This window comes from Strix uralensis, chromosome 1 (assembly GCF_047716275.1).
Source record: "Strix uralensis isolate ZFMK-TIS-50842 chromosome 1, bStrUra1, whole genome shotgun sequence".
Taxonomy (NCBI): domain Eukaryota; kingdom Metazoa; phylum Chordata; class Aves; order Strigiformes; family Strigidae; genus Strix; species Strix uralensis.
Window position 1 is genome coordinate 60492732 of NC_133972.1, and position 18273 is coordinate 60511004.

Consider the following 18273-nt stretch of genomic DNA (forward strand, 5'->3'; position numbering starts at 1 on the left):
GAGTGTACATAATGATTTTATGCAATGCAGCAGTGATGGATGACAGTCCAGAAATCATGACACCGAATGAATTAATGGCTGGACAGAGAGTAGTAGAGAGTAAGTGAGTAGAGAGGAGAATATCAAGCTTGATCAAGTTAGATTTCTATATGCAGAAAGAGTCACATTTAACATAGTATTTATTACCTCTTCATTTTCCAACAGTGTAGGTATTTATAGTACTGTAGGCTTCTCTGTAGTCACTGGGGAGAAACAGGCAGTTGTTGGCAGCAATTAATCTGGCCTATTTCCATGTGTTTTAGGATGAAGTGAAGAATTCTCGTGTCACCCTCTGACAATATTGCATATGTTTTTGTTGTAAAAGGATACTATGGTGGGTAAAGAGCAATATCTACTTGGAAGACCTGTGAAACTCACCAAGGTCTCCAGTTGTGCCACATCTTGAATTTCCAAGATCAGTGGGAAATTAATTGCTAGTTTCAATTGTACACAGTTAAGCTCGTGCTTTACAATAGAGATATGTTTGGGGGATGGAAGAGACAAAGAGATGCAAGTGGACTAAGAATGGACTTGTTAATTGTATCCCGCCTCTGCAGTGGGGTATGTTTTGCTAAGAGAAGAAAAAGATATATGACGGCAATATTGGCAAAAATCTGTAGTAATAGGAGGAGAGGAAAATGAGGAAAGGTGTGATTTGAAAGCCCAGAAAAATGCATATTGTTTAACAATTGTACTTCTAGCAGCCTCTAGCAGTGCACCAGTAATACCATCATTTCAGCATTCAAACCTAGACCAGTTTACAGAAGCACACTGTACTCATTCAGTGATTATAAATGCCTCCAGGACATTTCAGCAGTTTTCTCAGATTTCCTGTACCATAATAAATAAGCCTGTAAATATACATAAATTGAGGCTTAATGTTCTTCTTGGAATTCTGATGACAACCACTCAAGTTTCACTTTCATAATTGTTGATGCATTTGAATGCAGTCTAGATGCAGGAAATACATCTTTTGTGTTATTTCATCTATTTGATTTAAGGAGTCTGAAAAATTATCATTCTATCCTGTGCCGTAGATGCCTGTGAAGTCTTAAAATACTGAAGAAAAACTGAGGTAAAAAAATACATTCCCCAGAAAACACTAGTGACTTTAAATGTTTTGAATGTCAAAAACTTGTTTACTGATTTCCTTCCTGCAAGCTTGTTTCAAGATTTGATACAAATTGTGTTACTTTTGGTGGGAATAGGATTTGCACCTCATTTTTTCTGTATAATATTTCATGTAATTGAAGCTTGAATAAAAGTTTTGTGGGTTTTTTTGTGGAAAATATACTAATGGAGCTCTCAAGTCCATGTTATTCAGCTGCCTTTTTATCAAAACCTTAGCCCAGTCCATACAGCAGTGTAACAAAAATTTATAAAGGCCTCTGAACTGTTTGCAAGTTACTGTAGCAAATCCACAATCTTACAGAGAGTATATTGAACAAAAGGGAAAATTTGTGAAAGTCATCAGCATTTATGGGTGTGCATGAACACTTTCATGACTCATGTCAGCTCTCACTTGTTAGTGGAAATGAGGATGAACTAAAAAGGTCTGAAGTCGCACAAGATGCTAATTATTCTTGTGTACTCTAGGGGTTGTTTATGCTGGCTCAGTCAGTACATCCATTAAAGCCAAAAGAGTTTCATTTTGTGACTGTAGTTCTGAGTGCTGGCAGATGAAGAAAATAGTTTCTTTGTCTTTCTGATTACTTGTATGTCATGTTGTTGATGTTGTTTCTGGCTTAAAATAATTGGGAAGGAAGCATGACCTGAATTGTCTGAGGTAAACATTCTTTTACTTTGCATAAGCCCTGGTGATGCATCATAGAGAGTTGGACTTGATTTTGATCCAGTATTGCAACTCAGGAAGCACCTAAGCATGTTTAAGTTCCATTGACTTCAAAGGGTATGAAGATGACTTTCTCAGATGTAAACCTCTTAAATTATATACAGATGACCAAGTCAACATCATCTCAGAGATACTGTTACTCATGCTAACAGAAATGCCACAAGTGCTAGAAGGGAGTACAAGGTAGACAGATATAATGGAGCATAGATAAAACTCATGAGTTAATTCTTAAAGAAATGTATGAACTGGCTGTAGGAGCAGAAACACTAGGAAGGACAAACTCTGCATGATCATCGGGGAAAACAGAAGTGTTTATGGAGTCTAGAGAGTATTACACTCTGAGTCAGTTGCTAAAAACATTCATTCAAGAGGTAGGGACCAGAAACCTGAAAAGAGTGCATTGTCAATGGGAACAGGAACTTCTCAGCCAACTGTGGAATACAGCTAAAATGAATTTCACTCTTACAGTTCCTAGTCCTGAGTAAGTCTCCCTTACCCTCAAGTAAGGCTACAAGGAATCAGATACACTGGTCTAGGAGTCACAGTTTGTTTAGCTTGGAGAAGAGTGATCTGATTGCTGTTTTTAACTACCTAATGGGCTTATAGAGAAGATGGAGTCAGACTCTTCTCAGATGTGAACAGAAGAAAACCCCCAAGAAACACAACGGGAAGCAACGGAGGCAACCTGCAGCAAGGGAAATACTAAATAGATACATAGAAAAATTCTTTGTGGAGGAGACTGTGTTTGTGCAGGTTGCCCAGAGAGGTTGTGATATCTCCATTTTTGGAGATTTTTGATGCTTGACTGGAAAAGGTATTGTAAAGAGGGTGGGTGTGTGAGGTAATGAATGTTTAATACATTTCTTGTATACCTTTTTGGAGGTTGATACAGCGTACAAGGCAGTGGAGGATATGACATTACATATTATCTATCCACACAGATAAACTTTGTGAAGTGTTCCCATTAGTAATCCCTTATTTTTGACATCATCTTTCTGAATGCAGAACAGATGCTGCATTTAGAGCTGTATAATCCTAAGAGGAGTGAAGAAAGAGCCAGTCCCCATGAACAAGTGACTCCTCTGGAGAGTATCATTTCCTTGGGAAACTGTATAGAGGGGACTCTATTGAATTGGTGACCAAATGCAAACTTTACCCCATAATCCTTCTCTCAGAATCACAGAATCATCTGGGTTGGAAAAGACTTTGAAGATCATCTAGTCCAACCATTAACCTAACACTGACAGTTCTCAACTACACCATATCCCTCAGCGCTATGTTGACCCGACTCTTAAACACCTCCAGGGATGGGGACTCCACCACCTCCCTGGGCAGCCCATTCCAACGCCTAACAACCCGTTCTGTAAAGAAATACTTCCTAATATCCAGTCTAAACCTTCCCTGGCACAACTTGAGGCCATTCCCTCTTGTCCTATCACTTGTTACTTGGTTAAAGAGACTCATCCCCAGCTCTCTGCAACCTCCTTTCAGGTAGTTGTAGAGGGCGATTAGGTCTCCCTTCAGCCTCCTCTTCTCCAGACGAAACACCCCCAGTTCCCTCAGCCGCTCCTCGTACGACATGTGCTCCAGACCCTTCACCAGCTTCATTGCCCTTTGGACACGCTCAACCCATTCAATGTCCTTTTTGTAGTGAGGGGCCCAAAACTGAACACAGTAATCGAGGTGCGGCCTCACCAGTGCCGAGTACAGGGGTAAGATCACTTCCCTGTCCCTGCTGGCCACGCTATTTCTGATGCAAGCCAGGATACCATTGGCCTTCTTGGCCACCTGGGCGCACTGCTGACTCATGTTCAGCCAGCTATCAGTCAACACCCCTAGGTCCCTCTCTGACTCGCAGGTCTCCAGCCACTCCTCCCCAAACCTCTCATCTTTTTTCATCTCCAAACCCTATTCTTGGTACAGCACAGAGGCTCCCTCCCAACTATCACACTTAGATGTCTTCAAAGGAAAGCAAGTCCCATGGGAATGCTATGCCACTGGCTCTCTTTCATGCTGCAACTAGGACATACCCCTAGGGGCAAATCCAGCTGCCACATTCTTGTGTTCCCTAGTTTACATATACTTTGAAAGTAAGTTAAACTTTGAAAGTAGGATGCTAGACACTTTAAGTCAACACAAACTGCCCAAGTTTAATAATTGCACTAATATGGTTTAATACAAATATAGAACTTTTAAATATTCGTTTTCCAGCTTCATTTAACTCAGGTGGCTTGATTTGGGGCATGACCTCACTAGCACAGAGCAAATGAGTAGTGAATTGCTAATACTATAAGTATGCTAAAGAACAGTGTTATACATGGATGTAAGCAATTTCTAATCCAAGTTTCATGTTTTCTACTGAGAGGAGCAAACTGTCCCTTATACTTTCTAATAAACTTATGGAGATAATATTGGTAGGATAAAATTTTCATTTCTCTCTTTAGCATTAATTGCAAATTTAAATTGTGAATTGTCAATTGCCTTATTTGAAGACATAAATTCCCAGAATTTTACACATGATTTTTTTCTGAGATAACTCAAACTGAGATAATATGAGTAACATTTCCTTACTTCTTTGTCATAATAATTCTTCATAAGGCTCATATTCAGAAACCTTCATAACTCTTCACTTAGCTTAGAAGGCAAGCATTATAAGTAGACACCTTTAAACAAGGGGAGCATGATTGATCCAAGAGCCCGTAGTGGGCTATAGGAAGATTTACGCTCATTCACAAGATACTGCTTTTGAGCCACATTTATTTGGGTATCAGCATGGGCAAAACTGTAGCAAGTATTTACTATCTACTAGTAACAAGTTGTTACTAGTACTACAATAAAACATGCCTATAAAATTTTATGACCTCCCCTTCCTGAAATCAATATGCACAAGCATTCTTTGTTCAAATCCCTGTTATTTAGTTTAGGAGAGATGATTTTATAAGTCCATGCCCATTGTCCCAAAAATTCTCCAGTCATGATGCGCTCCTGTCGTATTTGTGCTGCTGAGTCCGATGAACTACTTAAATATTTCTTTGTGATGTTCAAACTGCCTATTACTGCAGATTAAAAAGTTCATTTTAACTGTGTTTAAGAGATCCTCAAAATTTTTGAAATGTTAATAATCCGTATAAATACTCAGAAGTTACTTTTTAACATTTCTTTTCTTAGCATGATCCCATCAAAATGACATACTTTTAATGAGACACTTTACAAACAATATGTTAACTGACCTAAAAATAAACTGATTAATCAGTAGACTCTTATGATTCCCTTAACATTTTCATAGAAATTACCATGTTTGCAACTTTCTTGAAAAAGGCTAATCTTTCTTGAACTAGCCATCCAAAGCTTCCACCAAGTCTTTATAAGGTAAATACAGTAGGGTGATTCAGACCAGACTGAGCTTTCAAATATATTACTGCTGTTTTGTTTCAGGATGTGTTGGAATTTGGGATAACATCACCTGTTGGCGTCCTGCGAGGATTGGAGAGACTGTCACTGTCCCTTGTCCAAAAGTATTTAGTCTTTTTTCTGGCAAACCAGGTATTTCATTTTAAGGTGTATTTTTGCTGGCTTCTCTTTGGTATTTTATAACATAATGTGCTAAAAATGGTTTATTTGCAGTTTAAAGTTTTTATTTTCTTTTTAAAGAGTTAAAATAATAGGTTCTTAACGGAACTGTTCATGATATATCATGTAAAGATGAAATAATTGTCTTTGTGTTCCATGTGGTGTTCTTTGAGATAGATACTAAATATATATTCTGATATAGTGACATTTACCATGGCTGAAGACATTGCTTGCTCTTTTTTACCTATTAGTGTTAATTATTAAGGCAGCTGAGCCTGACTGATGTCTTTAACAGTTGCAGGTCACATGCAGGTAACTCCTTCTGTGCTTAGGAGGGGAGCTCTGCCTTGCCTGCATGAGAATAATGAGCCAACATTCACATTTAATACCTAAAAGTTATCACTATTGCTATTTAAGGTTGTTATTATGAAACCTTTTATTCTGTTTTTTAATGGAACATGAAAAGAGCCTCAGTGTCTCAGATTGCTCATGAAATGTTTAGCTGTTTTAAGTCTACCATCCTCTGTACCATCTTGTCAATACATTATACTGTGGTTTGACTTTGCACTTTGGCTTGCAAGTGGGGCTTTAAAAATAGACAATGCACACACAGCATTTCACATAGGTATCTCAAAACACAGCAGGAAAAGTCTTATCCATGTTGCGCAGGTGAGGAACCTTTATCATGAAGAGCTGGTGAAAGATGCAAAACTTATCACAGTGATTTAATTCAGCTTTTGAGGTCTCTGTAGAGAGCTTTGTAACAATATTACTTTTAACATAGAGGCTAACATGGGGTATGACTAAAATACCTTTATTCTCAAAACTGTTGATTAAGTCTCGTTCCACTAAAAAAATAGATAACTAAAACAATCTACAGATGAACAAAGGTTTTCATTCTTGGAGCTGGTGAATCTTGGTTAGTTTATCATGATAGTCTAAACAGTTTATAAAAGAGAAGGTATGTGTAATCACTAAATGTTGTAAAATCTATAACAGTATTCAAATGACTCAAAGATATTAAGGTGTTGTCATGAGACAGAGGGAACTAATAAATATCAAAAATTGAAAATGTGAATTAAATCACACTGCTTCTATTTGCCAGAAGCTAGAGCATGCACACTGTCTCTGGAGTTTAGATGTTTCATATTTAACAACTGTTAGTATCTTATATTACAATAACATTTTAATTTTCCTATAAAACAACTGTAATAAATATTTATGTCTGAAACCTTCACATTACATTACAACTGTATCTCACTTGGGCATGTTGTCATTAAGACTGAAAGATCACTTCCTATTTATAGTTTGCTTAATTTTCCCGTATATAGCTTTTTTCACAGTTACGTGTTTACTTCCTTGTGGAACTAACAGGATGGTTTGTTAGAGGTACCTGTTAAGACAATTTTTTAAAATCTTGTCTTTCTATAACTTCAGAGAAGGAAGACAGCAAACATCTTGCATGGTTGATTCAATTAAGATCTAACTATCTCAGCACCTTTATAATTCAATTATGGTCAGGAATATATAATTTATTTAATTCATACACCACACATACGAAATTCACTTGATTCTTATGGCAGGAAATTATTAAAATATCTTTAAACAAGAAAATTAACTATTTAGCCAGATTTGTGAGATGTATGTTTTAGTTTTTTCAGGATTTAAGAGGAATTAAAATTCTACTACAAGATGATCTAGACTACCTTATTTTTTATGGAAGCATTCCAGATCACAAGTAGGCTTTTAAATACCATCAATTCTTTAAAGGATTTCTTAATTTAAATTGTGAATTTAAAAAAGTAATTGTCTTCTCATCTTCACAACTTTTGGAGGACTGGCTCTTAATTTCTTCTGTGATTGTCACGGTTATAGTTAAAACATACCACATAATTAATTCTCTATTGAATATTAGTAACTTCATATTAAATTAATTTTTACTGGAAAGCAATCATATTATCCTATAATGCTTTTTTTTGTATTGTACATGATGATGTAAGTATCAGAGAGTTATTTTTTTATTTGGTATATGAGTATCAGAAAGTTATTTATTGAATAAAAAAATGCATTTTTTATTCAAATATATGTGTCAAGTTATAGGTTTTAAATGAGATTGACATCTGAAATATTTAATTGCATGGAACAATAGTATAGAAATAAACAATGTCTTCCATAGAACATTGCCTAACTGTCTTTAAGTTAGAAGACCTTACAGTATTTTTAGTAGAAAATATTTCAGCATCTTGAGTACATAGTCTTTTTCTTGCAAAACTGGCTTTGACGTAATTTGTGGTTCTTTTAACACATTCCTGTGCTCTGCCTCGTCAGAGAATCTTGATGTACTTTTAAAGTGAAGACTCTTCAGAGTGTATAAATAAGTTACATTTTCTTTAAAAAATGCCGTGTCTATGCCAAATGGCAGAAATGGTCCTGTTGTTTGAGGAGACGCTGTAGTTTGAGGTCAAGGCCTTGTTGTAAGCTAGAAAGATTTGGTTGTTGGTTGGTCAACTGTTTGTAGGATATTTACAACTTTCTACTGAAGACTTTATACAAAGAAGAAATTCCAGTAACCAATCAGCAAGATAAAAATCACAAAAGCTTTAGTTTGGAGTGTATATAAACACATTTGGTTATTCTTGGCCAAAGTTGATCTGTGACACATAAATTTGTTCTTGTGGTGAAAAACAGGCATCTTTAAGTCAGTGAAAGACCACTCCAAACCAAAGCAGTACGTTATTATAGATTTCAAGTATAATGGATATAACAGTTGCTGTAAGAAGGGCGACGGGAAGTTGCTTATGATTTAACATTGTAAGAGTATGTTATAATAATTTTAATGACTATTCCTTATTCTGACATCAGACTCTTCAGTTCTCTCCTGTTGAAGCTGTTCCATATTGTATGAACATTATTTCATATTCATTAGATTAAAGAGTAGAATCCTGGGTTGCCCTCTTCTCGTCTGCATGACTTTATCTGGGAAAAGAGTCAACTTCTTGTCTCAGTTCCAACCAAAAAGTCCTTTCTGAAATTAATAGATATTCAAAGTTTCTTTCCAACCATACTTGTACATCTCCTATATGTTCCTTAGACTACATTGTTTCAGTGATTGTTTCAAAGGGTGGGATTCAGCATGCATATTTATTTCCTTGTTCTTCAACCTATCATATAATTTGGCCTTTAAAGTGCATTACCAACTGTACAACATTTGCTGTACCAGTACTTCATCACCATAATAAGAGCTTTTGTAACTCTTCAGTAGATCATTTGGTATTGCCTTCTCAGAAAAGCCTAGATAGGAGGTTAGAACAACTCTCACTTAAATTACTTTTCTACCAGATTACTTTACCTACAAATTATCCCCTTTATAGAGTGAGCTGAAAGACCCCCTCCAGAATACTTTAGATAAAACAGCAAAATATTTCAGGCTTTTGCAGATATAACAGAACTAGCTGGTATACCAAAGCAGAAGCCTATCATCACAGCTTGGAATTACTTTTGTAATTACTCTAGTGCAAAGGCAACTCAGAGCTAGAGTAAAAACCAGGTAATATGAATGAACAGTACATGAAAGGAAATGGCTGAGTTGCTTTAACAGGAGTGCTAGAAAATGCAGGATGTTAACAGAATGACAAAGTTATGTTGTCTAAAGATTCATTGATGAGGAGACTTTGGAATCTTTCTGATTTAAATTCTCAAATTTTGCTTTACAGGAAATATTAGCAAAAATTGTACAAGTAATGGGTGGTCAGATATTTTTCCTGACATCTTAAGTACTTGTGGATATAATGACTATGAAGATGATTATAAGGTAGGAAAAATACTTTTTTATTCATTTAGATGCTGCTGTTCAATACAGCTGTCAGACATACTGCTTCTAAATAATACCCATTTTACTCTGTCAGAATTAATGAAAATCTGTAGTAATACTTGGTATCATTGATTGCCATATGCTTGGATTGCAAATGTCATATAAGATAAAATCAGAAATGTAGAATTCAGTAACTGTTTGAAATTCAAGGCTATAAACACTTGGGAATTGCAGTAATGCATCTGTATTTCTAATATTGCAGTGACACTCAGCTTGTGCACAGTATGTTTTGCATTGTGTTATTTCTAGAAGTTTCTATTATAACAAATCCTACTACTGTAAGAATCTGTTAATAATACATGCACCACTTGACACCAGTGTACGTGTTTAAGTAAAATAGAATTAATTTAGGTCATTGAAATTATTGCAGATTTATATTGGACCTTAGCAACTAAAAGTTGTTCAAAAAGATACCAAGATATCTTAAATACACTATAAATGGAAAAATTAATTTGTTCACTTTGCAGATTTTCCATCATGTTTTGCCTATTTTCTATCTGTTTTCATGCTGAGGCTAACAGAGCAAGATTTTGTTTACAAGCATGAGCTCATAGTGTCAGTAAAACCCTTATCATGAACAGATGAAGTCCTCTCATGAATAAAGATACTTGTCTGGTTGGGTTTTTCTGGATTTTAGTATGGGTGGAATAGCTCTAGCAAATCTCTTCTGTCTGGTTTGCAGAGATGTGCTGGCATTCTAGCTAAGACATGCAGTTCTTGCCATCTCTTTCTGTATTTAAAAGCCCAGCCATTACTGTAGTTGAAAATAGATAATAAAGAAGATGGATAGAATATGTTGTTTTTCCCAACTTTTTTGAAGACACATTCTAAAACATCGGTATCATCTGACAGCTTGGGAACACACATGCATTGCTGCTAGAACAGCCATTTTAAAACACTGTCACTCAACCCAGACGTTATCATGTGGAGTGAAAATCGGTCAAGACTTAAAAATTCAAATTAACAAAAAATAACATTTCAAGTAGTGAGAAAATACTTAATTAAGTATTGTTTTCTTGAATTCAGATCTTAGTGCTCAATGATAGCACCTCAAAATAAAAAATCTTTACTCAACGTAAATCAGTATAGTTCATTTATATTTGACCTAGAATTTCAACAAAAAGATCTAAAAATGAAATCCTAAGTATCTGGATACAAAATACTTTGGACACAAAAATGTTATGCAACAATATGCTTTGCGGATAATGTATGAGGTTGCCCTCAAAGTTACAGTTACTAAAGAGATCATGTTTTAGGGAAGGTGGCAAAATACTTTTCTTATGGTAAGTCTCAAGTTTTCTTCAGTATGCTTTCTCTGAAGACAGTGTTAAAGGAGAAGATAGAAACTGTCTTTGATGTGAGTTTGGTGCCTGCATCTTCACTGCTGAATGACTTTCCATTATAGATCAAATTAATTATTTATTCTTGGTTTTTTGCTGTCTTTTAGGATACGGACTTGTGTCTTTACTTCAAAAGGAACTTATTTCTATACATGTTTTATATTTATTTATATATATATATGCATACACCCAGACATATATATCTCTCCAGATATGCATCTATTTTAGGCAGTTTTGAATATTCTAGAGAAGGCTTTATAAAGATCAGTGAGCAAATACTGAACAGGACATTTATTAATAGATACAAAATTTTTATGCTGAAAATGCACTGAAATGAGAAAGCTTATTTAAAAATACCACAAGCATGTCATCTGTTATTTATCTGCTGAAAGAACTTGTCTGCTTCCACAGTTTGCATTGATTTTACTGAGAGTTAAAATGTTCAATTTTGTCAATATACCATGTCAAATGGTATACTAGTAGGTATACTATAAAAAGAAATGGTTTGCTTAACATTTTGAAATTAACTAGAAGTTCCTCATACAGCACCCTTAAATTGAATGTTTTATTTTATGTTAGATATTAGTATTCTTTAGTGCTCCTACCTGTATTTATCAGGGACCAGTTTGACAAGTGTGACAGTGTCTGAACAAACTATCTGTACGTTGTTATCACATCCAATTGTAGATCTAAACCTTTATTTTATACTTCCAGTCTCTTTCCTATAAGTAAATTGGTTGCTGCTAACATTCAAGATCAAGATTTATGTTCATCTCAGTAATTCAAATGTTTCTCTTTTTTTTTTTTTTTTTTTTCCCTTTTTTATTTCTGTTGGGCTCATGGTAGCACAATGGCAAAATGAGTAGCTTGATTTGACCATGCTAGAAATACACCTCAGGGTGTGTTAACCCAACCCAAGCCTCACTGCAACATTTCCTTGACATATTTTGACATCTTCTATCTAGACTGAACAAGCTAGAGATGTGTCCTAGCTGTCTTCAGAGGGTATTCAACTCTCTGTCAGCATTATTAATACACGACAAGGTGCCTGGTGAATGTAAAGGACTGAAAGATGTCCACTTTATTTAAAATAATGACTTTTTATTTTGTCTAATTTTAACATGAATTGGCCTGAGATTTATTAGATCACACAAAACCCCCCAGTATACACAAGTTACAGGCTATGTGATTTGAATGCACAGGGTCATACAAAGACAAATTAATGGAGAGAAAGATCCTCAGGTCTATTAAATGTGGTGATACTGTTGTAGCTTGTGCATAAGGAGAAGCATCATCTATGGAAGTAGTATTTCCCTATTTGGCCAGTTTCCTGAAGCATTCGCTCTGAGGCTGCTGTCAGAGAGAAAATCCTGGGTGTGCTAGCCACTATGCAATACAGATACACCAGCCAAGACAAGTGGAGTCAAGGCAGTGAGGTCAGGACTGACACAAACACTGTCTTGAATGCCTGTAGCTACCTTTAGAAAACAGATGCGTTACTACTGTCTGTGAAGTGGGTCATTGCACTGGACTAATGGATTGTTTGTATTGAGCCTAAACTGAATCCTTCACTCTCAACAAAATGCAGTACAGGGCAGCCATCTACCAATGCTTTTTCTGTGTGCCTGTAAGTCATGTTATATTTATTTGCATTACATTCTGCATTTTTCATGACCTTTTCCATGAGATGTGATTAAGATACCACTATTCCTTAAAATAAATAGCAACATCTTCCATTGACTTCAAGTGAGAAGGACTAGGCCTGAATATAACCTGATATTCTCTCTTGTAGAGCACAGTGGGAATTTAATTTATTAATTTCAGACTGTCCAAAGACACTGCAGAATACCAGTATGCAGTGAGAATGTTCACATTCACGGATACACATAGGCTGGTACACATTTACACAGGAAAATATGGAGGTTTATGCATTTATAAAGTTGTCATCTCTCCCACTATGGTTAGGGAACTTTGAATAAGAAGATACTCTTACTGACATAATTAAAATTAATGAAGCAACTGTTATTACTTAAGGCAATGATGGTCTCATCTTTTTTGGGTGATGTTTAGGCTTAAGGTGAATTGAAGGAGAAACATGTCGGAAAAGGGATAGCATTAATTACTTGCATACAGATTATTACATACCATGAGGAATACCAATTTTATTACATATATTTTTGCTAAATTCTATTTTTCTCTGCACCATTACAAAATATGTAGAAGTACCTGATAAGAAAAAAGTAAATTGTCCACAACATGTAATCTATCTGTTTATCTCAGTGTATATTTGTTTGCTTATAAGTAATTACTACAAAATTTTAGAAATTACTACTGTGTTGTTGAAGTTAATTTTGCAAAAGGAAAGAACTAGGGCTCTTTATTCAACTTCTATTTGCATTTGCTCATTTCAGTGTTTCTAAAGTACTGAATTCATTTGCTAGACTCAGTTTTGATTTTACATTGTTTGTAGAGTTTAAGGTTTTCTGATTTGTTCTTCTAGTATGACTATTTAGATATTATGGAATGTACTCTGACACATGTATCATAAAAATGTAAGACCACAAATTTTAATAAGTTGTAAGTAATCATATCTGTGAATATTAGACTCTTACATACAGTATTACAGAAATATACTGGCCCGCAGAATAAACAAAATGAAGAGTCACTTGGAATGGTAATGATTGTAAATACTTCAGTAATAACCAGTTATACTTCTGGTTAAATGAATAAAGAGGTGTGGGTTTTTCTTTTACGTTAAGGGTGACTTCAGGTCAATAGCAAAACTCCTTTGGACAAAGAATCAAGGCCTAAACTTTCTTCAGAGTGGTTTGTTCTTCAGCACTGAATTACCCTCTCACCCCTAGAGGTCCTTCCAAACCAAGGCTGATGTAGAAAGATCCAATGGGTAGCTGTCAACTTTGCCTAGGAAACTTCTGTGCTATGTCTGTTCTGTAAATAAACACAAGACTTCTGTCTCCTGAACTTAATAAAAATAACATGAAACTAAAGGAAACATTAGTCGAAAAAGGTGTCTGTTCTAAGAAAACAAAACACAAGTGTGCGGAAGAACAGATTTTACAAAAAGGTGTATTGAAGATAACACTAATTACACAGACTTGTATTAATCCAATTTTTGTGTTTTTTTGTACCCTTTTAAAACGTGTTAACATTAGGTAGCCACAAAAAAAAAAAAAAAAAAAAGATGAAACATTTTAGGATTAGATCTTTATAGTCTAGAAAGCAGCTACAGATTCTGTAAATGTTTCCATAATATTGTTATGAAAATCATAAGCCAATGATTTTTGCTGTGCCTAACCACCTATTGAGTTTAGTTTAGTAGTTGTGATTTGAATATTTTCCTCAAAAATTTAAAAGTAAGTTGTTGGATTTCAGTTTTGGAATCAGTGTTGCTCAGATAGTCATGTGAATATTTTGCAGAGGCCAGCTGTTCTTATTACTGTTGCACAAGCACTGTATTTGTTAGTCTTGCAGAAAATTTCATGTCATTTCAATTTCATAATGGCGTTTCAATTTCATATGCATGACTCGAATCAGTTTATACTTTGAATACAGTTACAAAAACTAGATGGGATTTTGATATTTATCCTGTGTTAAAATCTTTTAAAAATGTAAGTATAATTTAGATTTAAATTCTGTTTTGGTCATTCCATACCTTCTTTAAACTCATTTTACTCCTGCCAATCTTGTACATTTTTTATTAAGTTCACAGGTTAAAGCTAAAGTTTAATTGAGAACTGGGTAATTATGGTTCACACAGAATAGTAAATAAGAAATAGGATATGCCCATTTTGCATAAAAGACATTGATTTTTACGTGCTATCAGATTTGGTATTTCTTTGCCTGTTTCTTTTGCAGCAATACAATATAAAGAGTTTGTTTCTAAATGGTACTATGTAAAATACAGTGGCAGAGTAGTATTTAGTAGCTATAACTAAGTCAATAACTAAGTCTAAATTAATTTCTGGTTTTCAACTACCACAACACAATGCAGAATTTAATTCTTTGTCTTTATGGAGGTTGTATAGATATTTAATAAACATATAACTTCAGAACACCACGTGCCAATTTTTTTGTTGAGTCACTAAGGGTTGTAAAGGTCTTACAGGCAAATTAAGACATTTCTGTTTATGCTTATACAGAATATTTAAGTAGCAGTATGATTGCATCCTCTTTGATGCTGAGTCTGATAAAGTGCTTCATGCTAATCATCTAAAATGTTTGCTTGTTTTTGAAAATCATAACACCTGAATTTAAATAATTATAATTTCTGATGTAATGGATTTGAAATGTAGCAGTGGTTACTTAGCTTTCCAATAGTTTGAGAAGCAGGGTTAATTTTTGATCAGTAGAAAATTTTAAAACATTTAAGATTTCTTACCATTATAATAGTAGACCAGTAAAATGGTCTGGGAGAAGGAAGTGTGTTCATTAGTCACAATTTCAAGTGTAGAATAGAGAATAATTAAAAATCTGTGTCATATAATAAAATAATTTCAATTATGTAATTATTTCTTATTGACTTGTACTTACTTTGAACAAAATGCCCATGGTCAAGTATTAAGGTAATGTCAAACTGCTAATCTGCTCATTAGCTTCAATCCTGACATACTTCCATGTAGTTATTTCTTGTTCATCCTTTTGGCAGATGAATGGCCAGCAGATAGGTTCAGTCCTACTGACACCAAAAGCTATTGTGCTGGACTAAAAGTACACAGGATTCTTGTTTTGATTTTAATCAGACTATTTGTTGTAGGGGTCATGCATCTGTACAGAATGACAAAAACATTATTTTAAATAATGTGTTTTTTTCTGGAGGAAGACAACCTCTTCTGTTCTCCCTAGTGGGTAGAAGTGATAGGAGTCATTTTACACCCAGGCTGCCTGACAGTTACTCTCAAGCTCAGACTACATAGCTAGAGGTTAAATTAGAGGCACAGTTACATCAGTGTGGCTGGACAACTGATGCTTTGTTAGAAAGTTCATGCAGGGTTTCACCTGTTTTTTTCTTCATTTAAGAATTCTGAAATCAGATACAAGTAAGACAGGTTCAATTTAAAAAGATTCAGTCAATGGAGTTTTTCTGAAATCAAATCTAGACAGATTTTTCAAGATGATACAGCATGATAAAAAAATGAAACAGGTCCAACTTTTTCATTGGGTGTGTTTCAATCAATCCAGTGCTGTTTGAACCACAGCTACTCTCTTTATGCCAAAGTGCAAAACACTGTCTTATAATATAGTCTAATGGCTGAAAAATATTTAAAGGAGTATTTTCAGTGTCATGCAAGTTTTTTTATAGATGGCAACAATTTTGGTAAGTTTACGCAGTTGAATGCAATTTATGCATCTACATCCACTTGAATACATGAGTTTTATGATGCCTTCAAAAACTGACAAGGTGAAGGACCTTTCAACTTACAGTGCCATGAACATAGAGAATATAGGTGGTGTAGTTCCATCTGCTTCAAGAGGTGACACGTGGCTTATAGAGCGCATGACTCTTGGGAGAATGTAAATATAATGGCTCCTGTGTTTCTTGCCAGTGCTATAGAATTAGCCATTAGATACTTTCTAAGGACTGAGATCATCTCAGTTGCAAGTTGATAATGGCTGAAGCATGAGAGAACTGGAGTAAAAGGGGAGTAAAAATTCTCTAGTGGGAATCCTTTATTGCTTTCAGGGGATTTCTGGACCATTCACCATTCCCTTTAGCAGATGCTTTTACTATTGACTTTGGAAATTCACTACTTACACATAAAAATAATCTCAGAAATGCTGTTAGATAAATTTGTGTTGAATTCTGAGACTGTCTGCAAATCCGTTTAAGCTGCTTTACTTCTCTTTGAATGTTTATGAACAATTTTTAAGAGAACATCGCTCAGTTTTTACTTCATATGTTATTCCTTTTGTCTGTTTATTTGATGCCTTTGCAGACTGACAGCCTCCAAAGCTGGTTAACTTGGCAGCATGATGGCAGATCATAGTCTAGCCAGGCCAGTCAAGAGCAGACCCCAAAGGAACAATTTGTCCACTTAACCATGAGCACCAAGGGGTTATGAATTAGGTATAAACTCTCCAGGAAATTGTGGAGGCATTATTACAGACAGGTCAGTCAAGAACTTTGTGCAGTATACTATATTAGTAAAAATAAGGGAAGGAAGCCATTAGGCAAAAAATACCTTTCGATGATATTGTTCTCTCTCCTACATATTTGAGTTTAGATTCACATCTCAGGAAATAGAGGGTACAAGTCAAAAAGGCAAGTTATATGGTGAAATATTAAGAGGAGACATAGCTCGAAGACATTGATCGTAAGATAAAAAATGTGTTAGAGAAGGGCTTTTAACTCTTAAAGTTTTTATCAAAACTTTTCCTCAAACAAATGCAACATAGGGATGCTATTAAGAAACAACCAATTTGAAATAGACATCTTGGGTTTTTTTAGCATGCTATAAAATCGTTCAGCAGCACTGTCTTCTGCAAGATACCCTTTAAGAGAAAAGCACAGGATATTTTGAACAAAAATAACATCTGCAGTTTAGAGTAACTAGAATTGGAGCTGTGCTCACGACATGCTCTGTGCTCATTTTAGATCTGGTGAGAATGACAACTCGTTTTGACCAGTGTCTCATTTTGAATGAATGTAAATTTCCACAATAGCAATGAATTAAAAACACTAAGGCTCAGACTCTGGCTACCTAAAAACTTTAAGCAGTTTAACTATGTGGTTTTGAAGTAAACCGAATTGATGAAATTAGTCTTTAATTTTATTTGTTAGGTTTATTTGAATTACCTTAGTTTCTAACTGACTTATACAATATACATCATGTGCATGCATACATAGCTGTATGTACATATTAAAGCCTCTATATATTGTAAGAATGGTGCGATACAAAATTAAAATCCCCGATTTTTATATATTTCTGTGGGAAAATGGTATTTAAAACATAGCATAATCAGTAGCTTTTGACACCAGACCTTTTAGTAAATTTCCCTTCAAAAATGCCTCCTCCCTCACTTCCCTGTAATTTCTCTGTACCAAGCACTACTGGGTTCTTTTTCATTAGTCTTTGGTAACTTTGAGAGACATGCTCACTGTTACACAATGGCATCCCTAGGACTGTGTGCAGTTGCCAGTAATAGTATGATGGCTGCTAATGTACAGATACATCACAAAACTGAGATTTTTGAACAGTAAGCAAAAAATATGTACTTCTGTGTGGCTAGAATTACAACTCAAATTAATTTCATCTGACTAGAGTGTACAATGTACTCATCTGCATTTAATCCAGACAGTTTATGCCTTCTCTACAGTCGAAGGAGATCAAGTGTTTGGAGGCTGAATGGAAATTGTATCATCCTAATTTCTTTGAATTGCTACAACCACAATGAAGCACTTGGATCATAGTGTGGAAGAGTCTGTTCTCTTCCATTGACTCCCCCTCTCTCAGGGGACAATGACTGATTCTGTTGAGTTGCCTACCTTTTAGAAAGATTATATCCCACTGTTACATGTATTAAGCTAAATAAGTCTCACCTTATTGATTTCATCTAGTCATCAGTAGTTATTTGAAAGGTTT

The 18273-nt window shown here is 35.0% G+C and overlaps 1 protein-coding gene across 2 annotated transcripts in view; it reads left to right on the forward strand.

Annotated features, from left to right (window-relative positions):
* VIPR2 (vasoactive intestinal peptide receptor 2) overlaps positions 1-18273 on the forward strand; it is a 62704-nt gene that overhangs the window by 11843 nt on the left and 32588 nt on the right. For both annotated transcript variants that reach the window (XM_074868386.1, XM_074868395.1), the window contains exons 3-4: positions 5327-5434; positions 9175-9272. In XM_074868386.1, the coding sequence (XP_074724487.1) occupies positions 5327-5434; positions 9175-9272 (206 nt within the window). The remainder of the gene's footprint in view (positions 1-5326; positions 5435-9174; positions 9273-18273) is intronic.